Source organism: Lycorma delicatula, chromosome 4 (genome assembly GCF_047948215.1).
Source record: "Lycorma delicatula isolate Av1 chromosome 4, ASM4794821v1, whole genome shotgun sequence".
Classification (NCBI taxonomy): Eukaryota; Metazoa; Arthropoda; class Insecta; order Hemiptera; family Fulgoridae; genus Lycorma; species Lycorma delicatula.
In genome coordinates, this window is record NC_134458.1 from 162,880,139 (window position 1) to 162,905,511 (window position 25,373).

Below are 25,373 nucleotides of genomic sequence, written 5' to 3' on the forward strand. Positions count from 1 at the left end.
ACCTTTACACATTAGTTACTTTTTATAACTTTGGTTATCGAGTAAAATATAAGAAATTTTAAACATTTACAGAACATAAATTTGTTCAGTCAAAAATCTTTTTTAAATTTAAAAAAATCTACTAAAAATTACAATTAAAATTAAAAATTTACCAAATTTTATTTAAAATATCTTTAAATATGTTGTTTTATATAATGTTAAAACAGTACTTTCATACTAACATAAAACATTACATAAATACATGTGTATGTTATATAATAACATTATATAAAACAATTTATTGAAAAAATTTTCTTTAATTCTGTACTTTGTGGATTGGCTGAAAAAATTTTATTTTTTCAAAATATATATATATATATATATATTTACATTTACCATATACTTTTACATATTTACTATATTTACTTTTACCATGTATATATGTATATATATATATATATATATATATATATGGTAAAAGTTTAATGTACAGAGGAATTATGAACTATAAAAAGATTAATTTAAATAAACTGATATATATATATCCCAAAAGCATTAACAAAATTCAGCACAATCCACCAAAGTACAGAATAAAAACAGCTCTTACCTTATCTTATTCATTTTCTTTTTTCTTTTGTTTTTTACATATCAAAAGGACTTTCGAGGAAATTCCTTATCATCAGTTGACTAAAATTAAAAATTAATTATGCATTAAAACATTAATAAAACACTAAAAATTAACATTATTACATATATGACATAATATATGCAGTCAAATAATTAATAAAAAAATTAAAAACCCTTAAAAGCTTTAAAAACATTAGAATTTGTTTAAATTAATTAATTTTTTTAAACATGTTTAAAAAAAATTACAAAAAATTTTAATGTTTTTAAAGATTTTTACTAATTATTTGATTGTATATATTATGTCATATATATAATGTTTAGTGTTATACTAATGTGCAATTAATTTTTAACTTTAATCAACTGATGAGGACTTTCCTCAAAAATGCTTTTGATATACAGAAAAGAAAAAGAAAAAAGGAAATGAATAAGATAAGGTAAGAGCTTTTATTGATTCTGTACTTTGGTGGATTGTGCTGAATTTTGTTTATGCTTTTGAAATTAATTAGTACAGAGAAGATATGGACTAAAAAGAATTTATTTTACTAAATTAATATATATATATGTTGGCATATCGATATGCACAATATATATATATATATATATCGTGCATGCGCACGTTTGTATGTGTACACATACATGTATGGTAATATATATAAAATAAAACACAACATGTTATTAAACATTCTGTTTAGTGCATTGCAATTTAGTTTTATGCCATACTTTACAACTAATTTACCATGAAACCTTTAATACAGTAAAATTTATTTTGAGACAGACTGTACCAGAAATACACTCAATAATGCTGAATTTAATTTTTCTTCCTGACAATAATTTTGAGCGATGGTTGACACCAGCAGCAATGCTTAGTTTACTCTTTCCGCTTGGTAATAAACTGAGTATTCATTGTTGTTACATTGTGGGATTTATTCCACAACCTCAAAGAGAATCGTAAAAGTTTTGCTGCCATTTCAACATCATACTTTAGTGAATCAGCATTTTTTATAATGAAAATAGTGAAATCTAAACAGAGGAATAGACTGGTACATCTTGAAGAGGATTTGCATGTTGGCTTGTCAATCATAAGGCCACTTGTTGACAAAATCTGTGGAACACACATAAATTTCAACTTCCATAGAAATGTGTTCCACTCTGTGGGATATTAACTTTGTGATTTCACATTAATTTTAGTGGTGAATTTAAAAAAAAAACATATCTTTTTAATCAGACTTCTGGTATAGATAGGTCAGTACTCCAGGCACTTATCGTTGTCTTTCTTAGACACCGCTTGACATGCTGCTTGTATTTAGAAGAATGTACTCACTTGCGTGTTAACATCAGTCTATCTATACTGGATATCTGATGCCTAGAATTAGATACTACATATTATTATTATTACCTGTTTTATCATGATTATTAATCAAAAGTAAATAAGTGTGTCATGATATCATGGGTGTCAGTGAAGTGTATCATCGGTTAAAAAAGGTTGGGAACCATTGATTTAAAATATTTCTAACAGCAGAAAAATTTTAGTAATTTGTTGGTAATTATATACATATTGTTAAAAGTACATCTTATGAATAAATGAGGAAAATTCTAAAAATAAAAAATAATATTAATGAAATAGAAAAATTTTATATTTACAAATCTGAAAGCAACTACAAGTTAACGAATTCACAGAGTATTTACAGAGAAGATATTTTGTTATCTACCTTTTTTTTCTTATATCAACTTTCATTTTTTAATTCTGTACCCGCATGAGTGTTAAAATTCAGTAATATTTAAAAAAGTAGCTGATGATTAATCTAAAAAATGAATTATCTTTTAAAAATGTAGTACAAATTAGAGAGAAAAAGGTAATAAACACCTTCGTTATTTAAAGCAAACAGAACTTGTTTAACTTTGATGAAGTAGTTAACTTTGTTCTGAAACATCCTATTTTCTTCGGAAAGGGGCTTTTGCTTCACTTTTTGCAATGGAAATTTGATTATCTCAGTTAACTTGTTAATGAAATAAACTCAGGAAATTCTATTTTTTTTTCTTTTTTCATTTTTATTGCAGTTACCAAGCCAAATAAAAACTGTACCAAACAGTATTTAACTTTAGTAATCTATAAAATTGGTCTTTAAACTTTGATTTGATTATAGATAACTGATACTTCCTTTTATTTAATAAACTGCTACAGCCTGAGATTTTCTAGGCTGTTACATTATGTAATCAATAAATTGTAAGGGAAATTATTTAGTTATAGACAAGACTGAAGTACCCCATCTGACATTTTCTCTGTGAACTGAATAATATTCCTCTTCTCTTCTCTTCTTTTCCTGATCTTTATACCTTCCTAAGGAGAGAAGGAAGAAGAAATTATACAAATTTTTCTATCCTGGTTTTAACAGTGACACCAGGCTAGCACCATTTGTTATTCAAGAGAGGAGCTGTTTCTTTATTAGAGCTTAGTGGGGTAGCAATCCTGAATGCCTGTAGAACTGTCCATGCACTCTATTTCTTGTAAAAAGTCAAAGTAGTGACTGAGGTGCCTATTGGATAAACACATCATCCAGTACAGGTTAGAGGAACTGCCTTCTATTCCTATTTTCAGTTGAAAAAGGGAATATATAGTTTGCCATTTTGCCTCAGCTCTTAAATTTTTTTATTTGTTAGACTTACACATCTAACAAAATCTTATTGATACTTCTGGTATTTTTGTCCTAACATGTGAGAAACCTCAATCTTAAATCCAAAATTATTGTTTCCTTAGGTGGTTATATCCTACGATTGATTTTAGTTAAGTATAAAAACCATAAGGTCATATGACCTTGAGGAACTGTAAAAATTGGATTGATTTTTTATTTGTTATGTCAATAAACATTCATGAATGTTTTTATTATGTGCCCAGTTTTTATAATTATGATTTTTCTTAATCTTCTATTGAGAAAGAAGAAAAAATAGACAAAATGTGATAAATAATTATGGAAAGAGTAAGATATTACATACCTGATTGGCTAAATGTTGTATTTGCTTGTTTAATAGCTGCATGTGTATTCGGTGATGATATAAAAGCAGATAATAATGAAGCTGATGATAATGCTGGTTTAATAAATGGTCGTTTTAATGGTATTTTATTATGTGGTGGTCTTCTATTATAATTCGGTCGATTTACATTGTTTATTACATTTGTTTTATTTAATATTGTCTTAGATGTTGTTGTGATTGTTACCAATGTTGGTACTGTTGATACTGTGGTACCGATTGATGTTAAGGTCGTACTTGTTATTGGTGTTACGGTTGTGGTTCGTTTTGGTATAATGTTATCAATAGATGTTGGTAAAAATGGTATATTTGTTGTTACCTTGTATGGTTTGATTGTTGTTGTTTTCATTATTGAAGATGTTTCATTTCTATTGATATTACTGTTTGTATTTGTAACTGTTGGTGTTTTATTTGATGCTGTTAAAAGAGATAATGAAGGTGTCAATAAAGTGGTAGGTATAGGAGTTGTTGGAGAATTTAATTTTGTTGTAGTTTTATTTGTTGTTATAGTCATACTTGTAGTTTTAGGTTTTGATGTTGTAATTATTGGTTTTGTATATGATATTGTGGTCGGAATAAATACTGATGTTGTAGCAAATGTTGTAGTGCTTTTTTGTGTGTTAAAGATCGATGTGTTGAGGTTATTGTTGTTATAATAATTATTAAAATGGACAGAAGGTTTTGATGTTGTCCTAATATATGATGCTGCATACGGTCTTTGATGTGCAGATGATACTGATGAAGTATGATGATTCTTGTTAAAAATATGTCCTCCGATTCCACCAGATGGTCTTGGTCTTATTGTTGGCGATGGTGTTCTCAGTGGTCTTGGTGGTACGCATAAACCATTAGGCCCTTGCCTTAATGGTGATGTACATATGCATCGTCCAAATAATTTTGGTATTAAAAAATCACAATATGTGCCACTGTCCCATAGTCTGCAGTGTGTATCACCATAACAAACATCTCCCACTTTAGCAGCTGAAAAAAAAATAAAAACGTTCATTTATTTATAATATATTAGATTACAGTTGACATTACAGATTGGTTGATTTTTTATTTAGACATCAAGATATTTAACACATTATAACTGCAATACTTGTTTACATGGTAATACTCTGATAATAAGTTGATATTTAGACAAATTATGTTGGTATTTTATCCCTGATGTTAGATAACTGAGATTGACTTGCTTAGATATTTCCTACACCCACTAATTTTCATTAATTTTTTTTTTAAATTGGTTTTGTTGGGTGTATATGTTAAGTGATATAAAATGATGTGATATAAGTCACAAGTCACTTGTACAAGCATCCAGTCCCATGCTTAATCGGGAAAGTGAGAAGTGAAGTGGTTTTTTGATGCCTGCAGTAACTTATATTTTTATAAAAAATATAAATCAGTTGATCTTTGTAACCAGAAATTGATATCAGAACTGTAACTACAAGTTTTTTTATATTCATTTCTTCAATTTTTTATAGCATCGCTATAGCTTCATAAAAGGGAAAGTATGGTGATGGTCAAAATTGGGCATATCCGGTTTTCACCAAATCTTGAGGAATTGACCCCTAAGAACCCCAAAAAACTGAAAAATGGAATCGAAATTTCCACGACAAAACGTGCGTATGTATGTTGGTGTGTAAATGACTTAATATCTCCAGAACTACTGGAGCGATTATCAAAACTTGGCTGTAATATTTCTGTAGTAGGGGCATTGATGCTATTAAATTTTCATTTCTAAAGGCCAAGTGGTGAGGAATACAGAGGGAAAAATGAATTTATCTTAAGATTTTGGATAAATAAGGTTATATTTTTTATTTTATCATTTTGTGAATATTAATAAAGTAAACAACTTTTGTAAAAAAATATTTTGCTAAATTTCACCCTCACCCCTAAAAATGGTTATAGAAGGCAGTACAAGGGTTGATTTTCGTTGCAGTTTTTTCTATTAGCTTCTCATTGTGCTCCAAAATTTTTCCTTCACAAAATGAGGTTTCTAACCCCCATCTATTGGCCGCACCCTAAAAACCCCCATTTTGGGTACTCACTGAAAGTTACAAACATAGTGGTGTGAGGTTCGATTTTTTTATAAGCTATTAAAATTCATGCTTATATTTTCATCAAAACCAATCTCATTTTGAGAATCAACTACTTAATTTGTTTTATTAAAAAATGTGTATAAACAGATTTTAAAAATCTAATCATTAGTCAAATCTAATCAATTTAATGTTAGTGAAATACTTTTTCAAATAATCTCAATTTTTAGAGATTAGCTACGGTATTTTAATTCTATAATATAAAACTAAAAAAAAAATTAGTTCATAAAATTAATCATAAATTTAATATATCACAAATAATAATGATTATTAACACTGGTATGAAATATTTACTCCAAATTCGAAAACCAGTTCGTACTGAATGATTAAATTACGACGTCAATTCAGGGTGAATATAATATTAATATAATGTAACGAAACGACTAGGCTAACGGATCCTTAATATTAAACAAAATAAGTAACTGCACTTTTAAAATATTATTATTAATAATACTTAACGCTGACCTTAACATAAAATACTCCAAAAGATTAATTTTTTTCATGTAGATACAGAAACTCATACACAATTTTGTGTACAAAACACAATTAAACAATCATAAAAATTAAAAAAAAATATTATTTAGCTACAACGAATTTTTTATTCATACGGGTAACAGAAGCTCTAAACGTATAACAAACGAACTGACATCGCATGGCTAACAACATTTCGTGCCTGTTGTAACATGTCCGCGCAGCAGCAGCAGGCAGGCTGAACGCAGCAGGCAGGCAGTGCGCAGTAGCAGACTGATTACTCTGCATCAGATAGCTGTCTGATAAATTGTCGTTCCACTATTAAAACAAGTTGATATTTAGACAAATTACGTCTTTACTATTGTTACCATACCAATTATATTATCTAAGGTGAAATGAAATATTGTTCGCTGTTAACCGTATAGTAATAAGTAATATTTCTATGTAAGGAAAAATATTGATTATTACATAAAGATTAGGAAGAAATTTTACTTTCCCGGTGAATATAACTAGAAAAACTATATTAACCGAGAAAATATAGTGATCATGTCAAAAACGGGATATCGGCTTTTTGCTAATCTTTACGTTTAGGGTCCCAACTAGTTTATCTAAAAAAACAAAACACATGCATGTATGTGCGTACGTCTGTGTGTGTTGTACTACTGTTGGCCTTATATCTCAGGATTGACCGAACCAATTTTCTTCAAATTTAGCACATACATTTCTATATATGGGATAATGATCATAATTTTTCAAAATTCGTTAAAAACGTGGAGGGATATCGCGAAAAAAACAATTTCGATGTTCTTCAGAAGTATTTTAGAGAAAACTTTATTACAGCAAATTCGTTACCAACCAATTTATTTAATGCATATATAAGTAATTCAAAAAATAATTTTTTAAAAATCAACCTCCACTTTTTAAATAATCTCCCTTCGGTTTAAATATTTTTCAAAGGTTTTTTGAAAGTTTATACTTTGTGTAGTGCTAACAAGAAAAATGCTAGTTTTTTTACTTTCCTGTCTAGATAGCGCTATAGGTCTAGAAGGGAAATTACTGTAATCGGTCCGATTTGGAGATATGTGGTTTTCACCGGATCTTGATGTTTTTGATAGCTAAGGAACACAAAAAACAAAAAAACCGGATGGAAATTTTCCTGATGTTCGTATGTACATGTGTGTATTTGGTGTCGCACTCTAAATCACCTTATATCTCCAGAACTATTGAACAGATTTTGACCAAACTTGGTCAGATTACTTCTATATATGGGGCATTGATGTCAATAAATTTTCAACTTAAAAAATCAATGGGGTGCGGCTGTAGAGCAAGGTCACCCTCAGTATCTCGAGATTTCGCCTAATAAAGGTCTTATTTTTCTTAGGAAAATTTGTTAACAATTAAAATGTAACAATATTTGTATAAAAAGGATTTGCAAAATCTCACCCCCACTCCAAAAATGAGGTTGTAGTTGTCCGCTTTGTTGTGATGTCCAGGTGAGCGGTAGAATTAAAGAAATGAATAATATTTAAAGTGTAAAAAGGTAACTCCGTCTGTCTGGATCTCGAACTCGATCGCCCAAGTGACTCGGTATCTAGTGCGTTAAGCCTTGCGGCTACACCAGTCTGTTGATCGTACAAGCGAAATTTGTTCTACGTAAATTGTGAAATTACATTAATTTAGTTAGTGCCAACCGTCGTCGCTAGTACAGCCACATCCACGCGCTTTAGTCAGGATTATTGAATTAAATAAACGACAAATATATTTAAATAAAATGATAAATATTTTAAATTAATTTTTGTGTGTAAGCCGTGCGTCAGAAACAACCCATAGTTTTCAGCGTTTTTTTTTATGGTAAAATTTTTGGTATAAACTTTTAAAATTACATTTATAATTTTAAAATAGATATTTTACTAAAAAAATTATCTGAATTAAAATTTTTTATACTTTTAAAAGTCTATAAAAAAATTAAATAATGTCTGGTTTGATTCCTGATAAGGATCTGACATTTTTTCATTTGTCATTAATCCATCTCTTTCTCCTTGTTAAAATATATGTGCAGTATGTCTGACGTACTGATTAGCTAACTTTACTAAAATAAAACTTATGGAACATTTATTATCATGTATTATTGGTCCTGAATTATCTTAATGTACATAATTGTTTTACTCGTATATAGGAAATATCAATTTCGCCTATTATTATAATAAATAGTTACTTACAAAGAAAAAAAAGGAACTTATATAATAAGTACAATAAATATAACAAAATATACTGAAACAGCCTCATTAAATTAACTTTTATAATTTAAAATTATTAATTTAATAAATAAATAGATCTTTTATTCTGATCAATAGATAATAATTACATTAAACTGGATGGGCCAAAAGTCACTACCCATCATGAAGGCCATTATTTGAATACAAAACAAAAATAAATTAAATTCATAACCAACACTCTATTGAGGCTACATGATTTTTACATTTTTTCTCGAATTGTTTTCAATTTTTGTTGATAAATTTCTGCAGACAATCTGGGACACTTACGCATACTAGTTTGCATGTTGTGTATTGGAATTTATTTCTTCAAAAGCATTTTGAATAGCATCTTTCAAGTCCTTAATTGTCTGTGGTTTTGTAGCATAGAATTTATCTTTAACAATGCCCCAAAAGTAAAAATCCATGGGTGAGGTCTGGGTGGTGGCATTTCTATTGCCCCTCGCCATCCAATAACTTTCACACCAAGTAACTCATCAATGTAGTTTTGTACAGTTGTTGCATAATGGGATGTGGTTTCATCATGTTGAAAGTAAAGTAAGTTGAAGTTATCGTTCATTTGTAGCCTTGGAATGGCATACCTTGCCAACATTTCCAGGTACTTCTTCTTCAGTTACTACTATTCCATCAAAAAACCAAGGCCCATTTACTCTATGACATGAGATACCACCCCAAACGATAACACCAGGTTGATTTAACTGAATGTCATCAACAATTCTATTGCTTTCTGAATACCAATAGGTACAGTTGTTTCTGTTGATGTGGCCAGTTAATTTGAAAGTTGCCTCATTCCAAATTATCTTAGAAAACAACTCATTATTACCTTCTCTTACTTCATTTAACATTGTCTCACATAATAAACCTATGATCAGCCTACGATCAGGATTATCTTCCGATAGACCATGTATGAGATGAGCATGTAATGTGTGAATTTAGTCTTATGTAAAATTCTCCGAACAGCAGTTCTAGAAATATTATGTTCAAGAGATAGCCTATGAGTAGACTTTTTAGGGCTCTGGATAACCGCTTCTAAAACTTTAAGTTAATGATGGCCTTCCTGATCCGGGGCAGTCCGCTGCAGATGCAATTCTCTTAAAACATTTTTGTAAATTGTAGACAGCCTTCTGTATTGGTGGAAAAATGTTGAATTGGTTATCCCACTCATTTATTATTAAATAATAACCACCTTTGTACCAGGTTTTAAAGCAAAAACTCGTTCTTCATTACTAATCATCTTCACAACAAGTTAGAATCAACAATGTACAATGAACATAATAAAAGCTGTATGCAACAGACATTTGATTTAATAGTAGTGCACTCTGATCTTTGTATCAATAACATCTGGTGAAAACAAAAGGTTGCAATTTAAAATCGATGAGAAGATCACAAACAAGATCTCTTAATGTTTACAATGGGTAGCGACTTTTAGCCCACCCGGTATAGATCACTTCAGGAATGGTTAGATTTACTATCATACAGATAATAAAAAGTAACTGAACCCATATTAGCTTGTTTGGAATGTGTATGTCTGTCTATGAAACACACTCCAATGGTTTTATCAATATGTAGAGATTAGATGGAGAATGGAGTTGGGTTAGATGATTACAATCCATTCAATGAATAATTTTTTGAATTGCTAACATAGAATTTTGAAGTCCTTTTAAGAAGTCATCTTTAAGTATTGTTGGATTTATGTCAGTTGTATTAGATGTGAAGAGATTAACAATGAATATTTAAGATTTTGAGATAGATCAATAAGAATAAGGAAAGTAAAGGACTGAGGAAACTTCCCTGAGGCATTCTGGGTTCTACATATTAAAGTGAGGAGCTACAGTTTACATTTTTATTCTTATCAAAAGATGAAATTTCAACTACCTGTTTCTGTTAGTAAGGTATGACTAATCAATTTTAAGTAACTTCTCTGATACTTTAGCGAATAAATTTTTTCATTAATAAAAAAATATTAAACTAAATTGTTTACTGAGATTGCAAAAAAAATAAAAATGCGATCTTTTTTATCTCTGCTATTTAAAATATTTTCTGAAAACTGGGTAATGACTATGTCAGTTGATAATTTTTTCCTAAAATAATCATGAAGTCTAATAATGAATGCTTTTTAAGAAAAGTTGAAAGCCAATTTTTCATAAGTTTTTTCAAATACCTTAGAAAATACGAAAAAAATTGGCGTATAATTTTGTAAATTAATTGCTAAACCTTTCTTAAGGAGGAGAATAACAATGTAAATATTTAGGTAGGTGGGTATGGATATGCAGCATACAGATATATGTATATATATCTATGTATGTATGTATATATATACATATATACATACATATTTATGTTAAATTTACTTAGCAGTGAGAAAAGTAATGTGTAGTTTAATCATCTTACATGATGTGCCGCGCATGGTTCTTCCTTATGCAAGTGTCAACAATGAGAGTGCCATTTATATCTTCCCTTTCTTACAAGAGGGTTAAGTTTTATAACAAGCATCAATGTATATTTAAGTGGTTTAGGGATTATACTCAAAATAATAATCAGCCTGAGATTTCATCTCAGCCAATCTCAGATTATTCCTTAGGTAGTGCCATTAATTAATCCTCAATAGCCCTGTTACTTCAGCAGCTGTTAACCGGATATGAATCAGAATTCTGTAGAATTTCAGAGTAGAAGTGATGAACAGTTAATTGACAATGACGGTAATCACTTGAGAAACTTAGTTCATTTTAACTGGAAATCTTTACATTAGTCATCAGCATTCTAGCTTCTCAATCAGCTAGTAGGGTTTAATTTCAGAAAAGAGTATAAGAAATGTACAGTCAGTAAGAAATTACTTGGTGATTCTATTTATTATTTGATTCGGTGATAGATGGAAGAGTACAAATTGGTTACAAATACTCCCAATAACATGGATACAGAAAACTCTGAAAAAGTTTTTGAAAGCTCAGTTTCACATATTTAGAAAGTATTCCAAGAGAACAAAATGGTAAAAGGTAGTAAAAATGTATTTAATACGTTTTTCAAAAAGCCCATTAAAATTTTATATAAAAAATAAATATATCTAAAAAAAATTAAGATTTAAAAAAATTTTACTAGAAACTAAAAAATAATATTGTTCATATTTCTTTAAATTTTGACTTTTTAAGATCAAAATCAGAAGTCAGAATTTAAGATATCAGTTAAAATATCATTAAAACCTATTTAGTTTTAATTTGGTGCTAGGTTTTTTATATCAACATTTAAAGAAGCATTGAAAAAAATATTAGTTTTTATTTGTTATAATATTAATTTTTAAGTTACATGGTACGATAATGAAGTTAAATTTAGTTCGCTCATGATTGATAAATATTTTATTAAAATGCATCATAGCAGAAGAATAAGTTAATAAATTTAAAAATAACAATATCAATAAATGAATTAATAATTAATTGTGTTTAAAATTTTATTATATAGAATGGAACTTTATTAGATAAATACATGCTTTTCGTTTATTTAAAAAATATTAATATTTATATAATAAAAAGTATGAAGAGACAACAATGTTCTTTCAATCTAGATATTTGAAAACTGAAGACTAATTAGAGCCAGTTTTCAAATAGTCTACTGAAAGAATATTATTAGTTTTTATATTTTTTAATTGTATAATTATCAAGACTCTCCGTTTGGTAGTCGAGTGAATCTCCACCAAAAACTCAAAACACTAGACAAAAAAAAAAAAAAAAAAAACTACTATCGGGGAGTATTTACAGAAATAGTTAATCTTCTTATCGTTCACTACTTTTGTTTCGGTCGCGACTTTTGGTTCACTAAAAAAAAACACAATAACATGATAACCGACAATGCAGCTTTGTTATGCACTTTTTTTTTACATAAAAGCTAATTTTACTATTAATATTCATTAATTGACACGTAAACATGTTTTACTCTTTTCTCATCACCCAAAATGGATTTACTCGGGGCAAATAGATTTTTTTAACTTTTTCAAGTTTTTGGACATCATTTATTAAATATCTTTTCTCTGAATTTGAATTAAAAAATTGTGTTTTTGAGAAGTTTAAGAGTAGCAATTAGTATTCAGTTTCTTTATATATCAATTTTTTTCGAGGCAAACGGTTTTTTTAGGGATGCTTTCACACTGTTAAGTGTTTTTTTTTTTGGGGGGGGGGTTTGTATTATTCAACATTTTTTTGATTTCATAATTTTTTGTGATAAGGAGAATTTCTTAATACTTTTTCGATGAAATTGTTCTTTTGGTGGTTGTGATTAATATTTTTACATAAAAAAAAGTGGAATAATTAATTATTTTTGAGCAAGTAGCGTATCCTATGAAAATACTTCCAACAGAAATAAAAAAGGATATCAGTGAAAAAGATAAAAGTTTTAATTCATTAATTAAATTTTCCGCTTATTTTTAATTGAATAACTGTTTATTGTTTATCATATAAAACATGATATTACAATACAATACATACGATACAAATTAACAGTAAATTGTAATTAATTAAAATTATATCTATCTGCAAAGTAATATTCTAATTACGGTATTAAGGTATGGAAATTTTTTCTTTTATTATCTGTTTAATTTAATGGTGTATTATTCTATATAACAGTATACTATTATTGTTGTTATTATGCTATTTGTATGTAACTATTATCAATCTGTTGTTATTGCTGTTGATTTTGTTCAGATAATATCTACTTAGTTCTGCCTAAGATTGTTAAGGTATTGTATGTTAAGTATTGTTGAGGTATATTAATACTGATCTTCCGTGAATACGGTATATAATATTTCATATTACTTTAGTGACTAATTTTAAAATTACACGGAAAATAATTTAATAAATTTTTTATTTATGCGTACATAATTGATAAATGACTTTTATAACTTTTATAAAATTATTTCTTTCTTAAGGAAAAAATAATTTTTATTTGTTAATTATTAAAATTATGAGATGCACTTAAACTCAATTTAAGTCAGATAAGATGATAGATGAATTTTTAGGATATTTGAATAAAAAAATATATTAAAAAAAATTTTAAAAACCACGCACTAAAAAGTAAAAACTAAAAAAATTTTTAAAACCACTTTTAAATTAAACGCACTAAAAAATAAAAAATAATTTTAGGACGGTGTCTCAGAATGGATTCGACAACAAGCTTTGGTGGTGATATGTAAGACTATGTGAAATAGCTTCAAATTAAAAATTTGATGTTTTTACCAATTTTTTTATATGCGTGATGAATGGCCTAAAGAGTGAGGAGCAAAGATTTGCACTTTGACATGAGCTCCCCACTTTTTAGGACATTCATCACGCATATGAAAAAAACTAGCAAAAACATCAAATTTTTAATTTGAAGCTATGACTTTTACATAATCTTACGTATCATCTGACTTACTGTCAAATCCATTCTGAGATACCGTGCTAAAATTTCCTTTTACCTTTTATTGCGTTTAATTTAAAAGTGGTATTTTAAAAATATTTTTTATTTTCTTCGTTTTAGTCTTCATAAGTTTGTACTTTACAGCTGCGCTAGCGCACAGCTTTGAGCGATCATTCAAAGTTTTCATGCCTCAAATTTCCAATACCCCAGGCAAGAGTATAGGCAGCTTTAAAAGTTCATATATCTTAAAATATTACTGTGTATACTCACTCATACACTTCAAACATCACAAACAGCATAAATCCTAGATCTCTGTCTCACATATTAAAATTTCTCATGCACTCATACATTGAACCAGTTAGTAATGTCACTCAATACACCAAAGGAAATTCCGGATTTCCAAACTCCAGCCATAATTTAACAAAAGTTGCGGGCAGTTTTTTTTTTACCGTTATGCGGTCGCCTGTTCAAATTCTGTCGACAGCAAAATTACTTTTTAATTTTTTTTTTGTACTTTTTTGAACCTTTTTGATAGTTTTTTTTTGCAATTTTAAGGTGATTTTGATCTTAGTTTGTAATCTACGTAGGGAAAATGCGTACTCTCACTTACGAAGAGGATCGAAGAGGGGCGACGACTTTTATTTACTAGCTCTTTAGTATCATGAATCATCAAACAAATATTGAACGTAACGTTTATATGAAATTTGAATTTTTGCCTCAGCCGTAGAAAAAATACTTTCGTTCAATTTAATCAATTGAAACGATAATATCACAAACACGGAAATTCTTTCACCAAGAAAATATGCATGTAAACGAGATTGCAGAAGTTCAAGGGGCATTTTTTCGCTGTATTAAGGGACATATTTTTTCACTAATTAACGCATCATAGCGACTTGAAAATGTTGTAAAATGTGTTGTCATCAGGAGCAAACCTGTATGCAAATTTTCAGAGCGAATGAATAAGCGGAAGTGCTTCAAAATTAGAGTGATAGGTTCATGAATCTCATATACATAGTCCAAGAGCGAGTTAATATAGGAGTGGTAAAAATGCCAAAAATCCCATAATCTTCTACATGATAGGCTTAGAAGTAATGACTCACCGTGGAGACCGGGGTGATTGTTTTCCATTATAAATACTCCTTGAAACGTGCCGAACGTTTCAGAAAGAAATAAATAGAGAAAATTTCAGATAAATAAACAAGAAAATTCTACAAACGACTGAAGTTTGTATTTATATCCTGTTACTTCCCCTATTTATCTGGATACCATCGTCTTGCTATTTATTTTTTATTTTTTTAAGTATCGCCTCCTGTGCTAGAGGCTGATAGTTTGAAGCCCGGCCAAATTAGTTATATTTTAATGGAAATGGCTGCTCAGTACCGTCCCCGGCCATCATTCTGTTGTCAGGTTCTAATTAACAACACTCATCCCGGCACGGCGCGCTGTACCGGTCTAACAAGCTGCAGGTATGCTTTTTACTTGAACAGGTGATGTGGTTTTCTTACTTATCTCGAATCAAGAAAGCAGTGTTAGATACCTGCAAACCTCAAAATGTTTTATGAATAGAATTGCATTTTTTTTTACAGTTCCTGGATTATTCAAATTCTTAATTGTATGAGTGAGAATTTATGTTTATCCTGAACCGATTATATTTGGAAAAATTTGTCCTAGCTGTACTTAGATGTAGGAAGTATAAATAAAAGTATGAAATGATGTCGCCCAAGTTTCAAGTTTAATTTACATATCCAGATTCTGTAATAATTTAATTAAATCATACAAATAATAATATCGTATATTTATAATGATATAAAAAATTATAAATATATGTATTATAAATATAAATATATATACACACATAACAAATCATCGTTATAGGGATTTGGTGTAATATAGGTCTCCTGATAATTGCATTACCATTCCAACGAGTAAACGTTTCCCGTGCTGATCTTGTTAAAGGATGCGAGGAGTGACACGGTTTATAGAATTATAGAAACTGTAAATTATAAAAAAAAAAAATAATTGTTTTTTTAATACAGAAAAAAAATTATTGTTTTAATAATGTCGGTAAGGAATTATGAAAAAATTAAAAATAAAGAATATTTTTATGGAATTTTAACTTTTCGTAGTAGCAAAACAGGACAATAGAAAATCTAGAAAGTATTTTTTTTTTAAACGGGATTTTATAGAAAATTAAACGGTAAGCCAAATTTGAAAAGAAGAGAATTTAATACGGATTGTAGTAGAGATAAACTTGGTGTATAATTTTGAAAAAAGAAACGACTAAACTGACTGGCTCAATTGTTATCTCGAAGTAAATGGCGCAGAGGGTATTAAGACTTGAAGGTATTATAAAGTGTTAAATATAATAATAATGGAAGAAAAAAATTAATAGATGTGCCAGTCGGATTCTACAGAATTAATTAAATACGTAGACATTAAAATTAGTACAAGAAAAGGGTAGAGCATCAAACTAGCATATAACATCAAACTAGTTAAACGATTTAATTAGCAATGGCAAAAATTCATGTCTTACTTCAGTTATAATTTTTTGACATGATAAATGGAATCTTACAATAAATAAAAAATAATAATCTTGAATTTTTAATCAGATCATCATTTTTTGCTCAATCTTCTGTTACATCTTCCTAAGAAATAAATGTTGATTAAAAAATAGATTATCTCCTGTATTTCTTTTTTATTATTTTTTTGTAATTTAAAAATAATTAATTGTTAAAGCATGTATTCTACTAAGTCTAGAAGAAAATAGACGAAGAAGGTCGTATTTCGGTAATGCGTATTACATACGTATAAAAATTATATAATGAATAAAAAAGCGATTAGCATTTTTTACAGTTATTTATTCGTCGAATCTTATTCGGGAGAAGAGCGATGAAAATGTATTTTTGGGAAGAGGGGTTATAATGTAATAGAAAGAATGAGTATAAAGATTGTTAGTATTCATCTACAGGCTGCAGCGTCTTACCGGAAGTCATGTGAGTGAACGGCTTCCGCTGCAGAATATTCTCAGTCATTTCCGGTAAACCCGCCAATCCAGACGTTTTGAATGAAACACAGTCGTACACTACACTGTTAAATCCTACGATTCATTCATTCATCGATTTATAGACGTACGCTTTTTTATTTTTATTCTTTCTTGTTTTTGCGATCGAATAATTCATTCAGAATTAAGATAGTGTGTTCTTTACGTTTTATTTTTATTTTGTGTTTATTGTAGTATTCATTTTTTATTTTGTATCTTTATAAAATATCGAATGTATTCGCTTAATCATTCTAGTTTATTAAAATATCTAATTAAAAAAAAGAAGAAATTTGTAATAAATTAAACAACGGTTTATTGTCCTATATTTTTATTTATTATTAGATACAGATTTTAAAATGTAATGTTGTTTTAAAATCAATTTAACGGAACTTGATATATATCGTTCACTGTCGGGAAAATTCTTGTATTACGGGTCTTGGATTCTCTCATAAGGTAAATATATATTTTCCGACGACGTTTTTCTTCACTTAAAAAATTCTTATTCGTTCGGATAAAAATGCTACCTGTGAATTCGTAACGGTCACGATTTACCTTACTCGAAAAATGTAATCGATAATTATAGCCGTGTACAATCGATACCGAGTTATTAATTTAAACTTGATTTCTTATCTTTAAAACATTTTAAAAATGTTGAATTTTTTTGGTGTATATTTCTCATGGATTTTTCACTTGGATTCTACAAAGAATTCATCTAATAGAAGTAAAAAAAAATATTTTTTTTTTACTTTAACTGCGGAGGGCGTGACTACGGCTCGCCTCTGCAGTTGGTTAAATATATAAACAGATTTACAAAATTTCTACAGGACTAAATAATTTTCCATTAATTGATCCGGATAGGTTCGTGAAAAAGAACACTGACTGACACCGCTTATATTCAAGAAGATAAAAAAAAAGGTAGTGGAATGATGTTAAAAAGTATTTTGGTTGCTTTTAGCATTGCTTACCATACGAGAGGCCTATGTTCTTTTATGGTGGGCATGAATTTTCCAGAAGATTATATTTTTGTTTTGTATTTACAATTTTTTTTAATCAATGTTTTTTTATTAGAAATAGAAAATAAATTGTTTATTTTACATATTGTTGTTCTGTATGAAAACAACTTAATTTGTTTTATTAAAAGCTTTTATTTATCTCGCTTTAGGAATAATCAAATCTTGCAACTGCTATATCTTTTGATCTATCGTATGAAAATCAATGAAATTTGGTACACGTAACTTCGATGACAAAACAGCACTACGGTGTCGGAATTTGATATGCATTTAGTTGAAAATTTTTATTTCTCATGAACTATCGTATGAAAATGATTGAAATTTGGTACACGTATGTAACTTCGATGTGTAAAAATAAATATTTTCACTTTTTTTTAGTCTTAAAAAAAATACAAAAAAATTACAAAAATATATTTGATTACATATAAAAAATTATTTTTTTAAAAAAGCTTTTATTTAACTAATATTAATATTAACATTAATAAAAAAAGGAAACAAATTAGAAAAACCCTCTAAAAAGTAAAAAATAAGAATTAAATCAAATTGAGAATTTAAAAACAAATATATAATATATTAACAAATACAAAAATGCACTGAACATTAAAAAAAATAAATTATATAAATATATAATAATAATTAAATTTTAAAATTAAAAGTAATGAAAATATTTAGTTAAATAAAAGCGTGGCGCAGTTTTTATAACAATGTTTTCGAATAAGTATTTATAGACATTTGCTGTATTTTAAAATATATTTTTGTTTAATGAGGTTGTTTAGTATATGTATATCTGTTAGTATATGTATATGTATATTTTTGTTTAGTATACTTTATTTATCTGTAATAAAATAACTCAAGTTTTAATTCTTTGATATCAAATTTGCACCGAGATGACCTTTAAGGGTTAATAAGATTAAAAATAAAAAATTAAATTTAGAAATCTTGCACGAAGTTATTACATTTTGACGGTTACCTGAAAAATTATTAATTATTATAATTGTAATCACAATTATGAATTCATTAAATAAAAATTCATAATTAATTAAAATGAAACTTTTAGCGGAGATTATGTGAGAACACGTACAAAGAAAGTGAGTGGGTGCATATTCCCAGATTGTTACTTGTAGCTAGTCAGTCTCAACTGGAGAGGTTCCAGCAGACCTTTCCGCCACCTCGCGTCGTTATTGAAAAGGAAAATGAAGATTAATTATTGTAAAAAATAAATGTTCTGTTGTTTTAAATAAATTATAAAAACTACGCCACGCTTTTATTTAACTAAATATTACTTTTAATTACTTTTAATTTTAAAATTTAATAATTATTACAAATATTTATTTTTTATTTATTGGTTATTTATTAGATATTTATATAATTTATTTTTTACTTTGCAGTGCATTTTTATATTTGTTAATATATCTATATATATAAAAATGTTAAGTTCGTTTGTGTACGCTTCAAAACTGAAAATGTTCTGCACCGATTGTGCTCAAATTTTAGCACGATATATAAACCGCATCAAAGATTGTTTTCATCTATTTTTAATAAATCTATCTATGTATTTTTAATTTCTACATTTTTAATTTGGAAATGTAAACAAAGGAAAACCAATCAGATCAATGCAAGATGGCCGCTGTCAAACACAACGACAAATTTCTTTGAATTATATTTAACAGCTAAATCATCTGTATTTTATTTTTAAAAAAACACGATAAAATAAAAATTTTAGCACGATATATAACCCCCATCAAAGATTGTTTTCATCTATTTTTAATAAATCTATCTATCTATTTTTAATTTGTACAGTTTTTTAATAAATAAGAGGCTAATAAATCAGATGGAAATGTAAACAAAGGAAAACCAATCAGATCAATGCAAGATGGCCGCTGTCAAACACAATGACCAATCACAAAGAGCCCGTATGGCCGTTGCCAATGTAAACAAAATCACAACTGATTAAGTAACAAATTTCTTTGAATTCTATTTAACAGCTAAAACATCTGTATTTAAAAAAAAAAAACACCAAAACAAAAGGAAAAGCCACCAAGAAGGATGACTTACAGTAAATAAATTAAAACACCCAACTTTCTTATAACCCAGATAGACTTAAGACTATGCAAACAAAAAAGTCGGAATAACCAAATACACAGAAAATAATATCCCTACATAATGACCAAAAAATCCTTTGTTAGGTTAAATATTCACTTTTGTCTGAATTTACAGAAGGCGTTTACAACGAAGCATTGATAAATATTGAAGACAAGTGCTTAGCTAATGCAAATAAAGTTGTTAGTCAATTGGGAATGCCAGCACCCACACGAGCTGCGATTGCTTCATTTGATGTGGATTTACGCCGTGAACAGAGTTACAACATTGGTGATCTTCAGTCACATGTCCAATCAAACATTCCCAAATTAACGCGTGAACAGAAAGGCATTTATGATCGCATAATGCAAATGATAAATGTCGGAGTTGGGGGGGACCTTCTTCTTGGATGCGCCAGGAGGAACTGGGAAAACATTCCTCATTAGATTGATTCTAGCAACGGTTCGATCAAAAAATGACATAGCCTTAGCTCTTGCTTCGTCTGGAATAGCTGCGACATTGTTACCAGGTGGAAGGACTGCGCATTCAGCTTTGAAGTTGCCATTAAACATGCAAATCATCGAGACTCCCACTGCAATATTTCCAAAGTATCCTGTATGGGAAAAGCATTACAAAAATGTAAACTCATTGTTTGTGATGAATGCACGATGGCACATAAAAAATCGTTTAAAGCTCTTGATCGATCGTTACGAGATTTGCGTGGAAACGTTCAACCATTTGGGAATGCTTTGATATTGCTCGCAGGAGAAAATTTAGGCAAACACTGCCTGTAATTTCTCGATCGACACCAGCAGACGAAATAAATGCTTGCCTGAAATATTCAATACTGTGGCGACACGTACGTACATTGCAGTTGACTACGAATATGCGTGTCCAGTTGCAGAATGATCCATCAGCTGAGGTATTTTCACGACAGTTACTGGACATTGGAAACGGACAGCTGCCAGTCGATGAGACGTCTAGACGAATATCACTTCCTGATAATTTTTGTAATTTAGTAACATCGAAATAAGAACTGATCGAAAAAGTATTTTCTGATATTCAAATTAATCATAGAAATCACGATTGGCTCAGTGAACGAGCTATCCTTACCGCAAAGAATAAAGATGTCTATCAACTTAATAATGTTATTCAATCCAGCATTCAAAGTGAGGAAATTACATATAAGTCGATAGACACCGTTGTGGAAGCAGATGAAGTAGTTAATTATCCAACGGAATTTTTAAACTCACTTGATCTGCCAGGGATGCAACCACACATATTAAAATTTAAAATAGGTGTGCCAATTATCCTGTTGTGGAATATTAATCAGCCAAAACTCTGCAACGGCACGCGACTTGCAGTTAAGAAATTGATGAATAACGTAGTGGAAGCAACGATTTTAACAGGCCCTTTCAAAGGTGAAGATGTCCTCATTCCTCGAATACCCATGATCCCGAGCGATACACCAATTCAATTTAAAAGATTGCAATTCCCAATTCGATTGGGATTTGCAATCACAATCAATAAAGCTCAAGGTCAATCTTTAGAATTGTGTGGTTTAGATTTAGATGCGGATTGCTTCTCATATGGACAACTGTATGTGCGTGTTCCCGAGTCGGCAAACCGGATAGCCTTTATATCTACACAGACAGTGGAAAAACAAAAAATATATCCACAAGTATTGCAAAATTAAACTTCTATGAAACGTATGCTTTGTTTTGTTTCTCATTTCTCATCCATGCAACCACAATGTGCCACAGCGAAGCGTGGCGGGTACAGCTAGTTATATATATTTTTTTAAATTCTCAATTTGATTTAATTCTTATTTTTTACTGTTTAGAGGGTTTTTCTAATTTGTTTCCATTTTTTATTAATGTTAATATTAATATTAGTTAAAAAAAAGCTTTTTTAAAAAACCAATTTTTTATATGTAATCAAATATATTTTTGTAATTTTTTTTGTTTTTTTGTATTTTTTAAAATTATGTTTCAATAATTTATTTTATTAGCATTAGGTTTCATTTATGATTTATTTTTTGTTTATATCCAATTGCACTATACAGACTAGAATTTTATTTAAAGAAAAAAAATGTTATTGATGAGCGGAAATAAAAATTAATTTGCGACTACTAAAATGAATTTTGGAAGAAAAGAACGGAGGGAACCCTTTGCTACAAACTTCATGGTTGAACACACTTATGTATATATCTACTATGACATTTCTTTTAGAAATTCCGCTTGTTAGCCTGAAAAGATTCCGTAATTTATTATCAACAATCATAGAAATTCTAACAAAAATTATTATTATTATTATTTTTGGCTTGATGATTTTACCACATAAGCTTGAGGCTTGTGGATAGGAAATGGAAATGAAATTTTTGTAGGGTATGAAAATCCTTATCTGAATTCGAACCCGATACTTTCGGATGAAATGCTGAGACGCTACTACTCCACCACGGAGATCGTTATCTTTAAAATAAATTTAATAAATCGGTAATTTAATAAATCGATAAGATAGAAAATACGGGACCACTTATACTTCGTATTGTAATTATTTTCCCTTCACATTTTTACTTATTTTTTAGAGAATAAAATATAATAATTACTATTATATGGCTGTCGTTTTCTGTCCTTCGTAATAGAATAGGGGTTATTTGTAGGGGAGAGGAGGAGAATAGTAGAAAAAATTATTATTATTATCAGATCCTAAATGAAATGACTATGAACAATAATTTTTATTTTTTATTAATTTAATGAGTAATAATTTTTTATTTACTTGAATCGACCGACATTTTGATCTATTGTTTTTATACAAAGTTATATAAGTATTATAACCTTCACAATTCGTCACTTGATTATTTTTATCATCTGCAATTCGTCATCCTAAATAAAATTACTCAATTTTTTTTTATATAGATGTTTTTATTACATATCTTTTATTTGTATTAGTTACGTTAAAAATCTAAAATAATAATATAAATAAGGTAATGGCTCATTATTCTTGCATTATTATTCTTGATACCAAAATCTCAAATCACTCATTTTTTTAACATCTTTACAGATATCCACTGCATTTGTATCCGATTACTTTAACTGAAGCAGAATATTCTACATTAGCACTTTAAAAAATCGTTCATCGAATAAGTTGTAATTATTTCATTTAAAAAATGGATAAAACCATCGTAATGGTGCTTCCCAGTTAGACAAACCATTTCTAATCGCCTAGATAATATTATTCTAGTGATAATAGTAATATTTCTCTTGCCTTTAGTGTAATGTTTTTGGTTTATTTATTAGCTGACAAATTTTCATGGAACCGATTAAACTGTCTTCTTTCTCAGTATAATCTAACCATACTTGCTTTGAAGGAGTTTAAATAAAATGATAATCTGTTAATAATTTCTACGTATATTTCTATAAAACAATTACAAATCGGAACTGCTTTAAAAGTCAATGAGGTTTCGTGGTGCAAAAATGCTGTTCATTGTTTGGCAATCATAAATATGAATCATGCAAAGACGAATTTTTTTTTCAAGTTTGTCTTCCTCGTGAAGCAACACTTTGCATTCATTTCTCTTTCTTGTGTACGTTTTCTTTCATAATCTTCCAGTAGTTTTCCATTTTTTCGCTTTGTTTTTGTCTTCTCTCTTTTGACCAGACGTGTCGGTTTCTTTTTTCTTTCTCTCTCCTTCAAACCCTTGAAATCTTGTACCAGTTTTCTGAACGTTGTTCTATATTGTACTATTTCTTCAGATATTTTTATTTTATTTAGGCCTTTTTGAACCACTAAGATCGGTTGATTTATGATTTTTTATGATTTCCGTAAATGTGATTGAAGATCTGTTTTATGAGCCGGTTATAAGTAATTCCTTCTCATAAGATGGTGAAGAATTTAGAACTTCTTTTTCTAATGGAATCTGATATTGTCTCAGTTTCATTGCACAGACTGTTCAGAAAGTGATGCAACCTTATGGAAGAATGTTTTATTCTTTTGTTTCTTGTTTAATTCAGAAAAATTTAGGAAAAATAGGTTACACAATGCAGTAGAGAATATTCATTCTCTCTCAAAACATTAGATGTGCCAGTTATGCCTAAACCCACAATGCCTTCCCAGAAAAGTATGATGTGGATGAACCAAACAAGTCTTCCGTCAAGCGGCTGTACGTCAAGTTCTAAGAGACAAGGAATGTGGCAGATGCAAACAAAAGTGGTCGACCAAAAGTGCTAACAGCAGAAAAGTTGATCGACATGTAAGCTGCATATTCTATTAGTCCCAAGAAGTCTGTACGACGCCTATCTAGCCGGTCTTGTCCCTCCGTTGGTAGTGCCCACGCGGCATTGCACAAGTGTTTAAAGATGCATCCGTACAGAATTCGTGTTGTTCAGAGTTGTTACCTGCAGACACTGGAAAACGTGTAGCTATATATCAGTAGTTCATGTCATCTGTAACGCCTGACGGGGAAGAACGCGATGATTGATTTTGCTCTGAAGGGGCGTGGTTCCACCTCCGTGAATACGTGATTGCACAAAATTCACGCATTTGGTGTACGGAAAATTCACACGAGCTGCACGATTCTTCTCTACACGGAAAAAAGTGAGTGTTTGGTGTGCAATTTCACTCATTATCCAGTTTTGATGTGCAAGAGGCGAATCTTGATTCGCCTACGTACTTCGCCTTCATGACATTCTTTCACGGCACAGTAAACAGTGAGCGCTACATACATATGGTGCAACAATTTGTAAAAACTATACCTGCAGACCGGCTAGAGTACACGTGGTTACAGCAAGACAATGCTATGGCTTAAACATCCAACATCACTATGACTTTCTTGGATCAGTGTTTTCATGGAAAAGTGATTTTGAAGGGGTTGTGGCCCCCTCGGTCTCCTTATTTATCTTCTCCTGACTTTTTCTTGTGGGGATAGCTTAAGGGTGCTGCTTACAGAACTCATTCTCACACCATTCCCGAATTACAGACAGAAATTTAACGATGTGTCACTGCAATTCCTCAACAAACGTTGCATGTGTTTAAGAGCATGCATCGTCGGATTCAATTATGTGAATCGCATAATGGAGGCCATTTTCAACAACTATTGTAACTTACTCATTCTCCCATAAGGTTGCGTTACTTTTTGAACACTCTGTTTTAATAAAGATCTTTATAATTTCTGAATTTGTATTCGTTTTCATCTATTTTTATCGGTTCTAGGATTTTTCTCAAAGCTTTCCTTTTTTTCTATTACCTTTATTTCATCCGGTTTCAAACTGAAGACGCACTCTGATGCGTACAGACTTTCTGATTTGATTACCGCATTGTAATGCTTGATTTTGGCTTTTATTGTGATGCTCTTTTTGTTGTAAATATCTTTTGTTAGTAGGCCAATTCC

At 29.4% G+C, this 25,373-nt stretch overlaps 1 protein-coding gene across 1 annotated transcript in view; it reads right to left on the reverse strand.

Moving 5' to 3' along the window:
* Positions 1 to 25,373, reverse strand: part of LOC142322963 (uncharacterized) — a 202,435-nt gene that overhangs the window by 65,894 nt on the left and 111,168 nt on the right. The window contains exon 4 of the mRNA XM_075362064.1: positions 3,598 to 4,614. Coding sequence (XP_075218179.1) covers positions 3,598 to 4,614 — 1,017 coding nt within the window. The remainder of the gene's footprint in view (positions 1 to 3,597; positions 4,615 to 25,373) is intronic.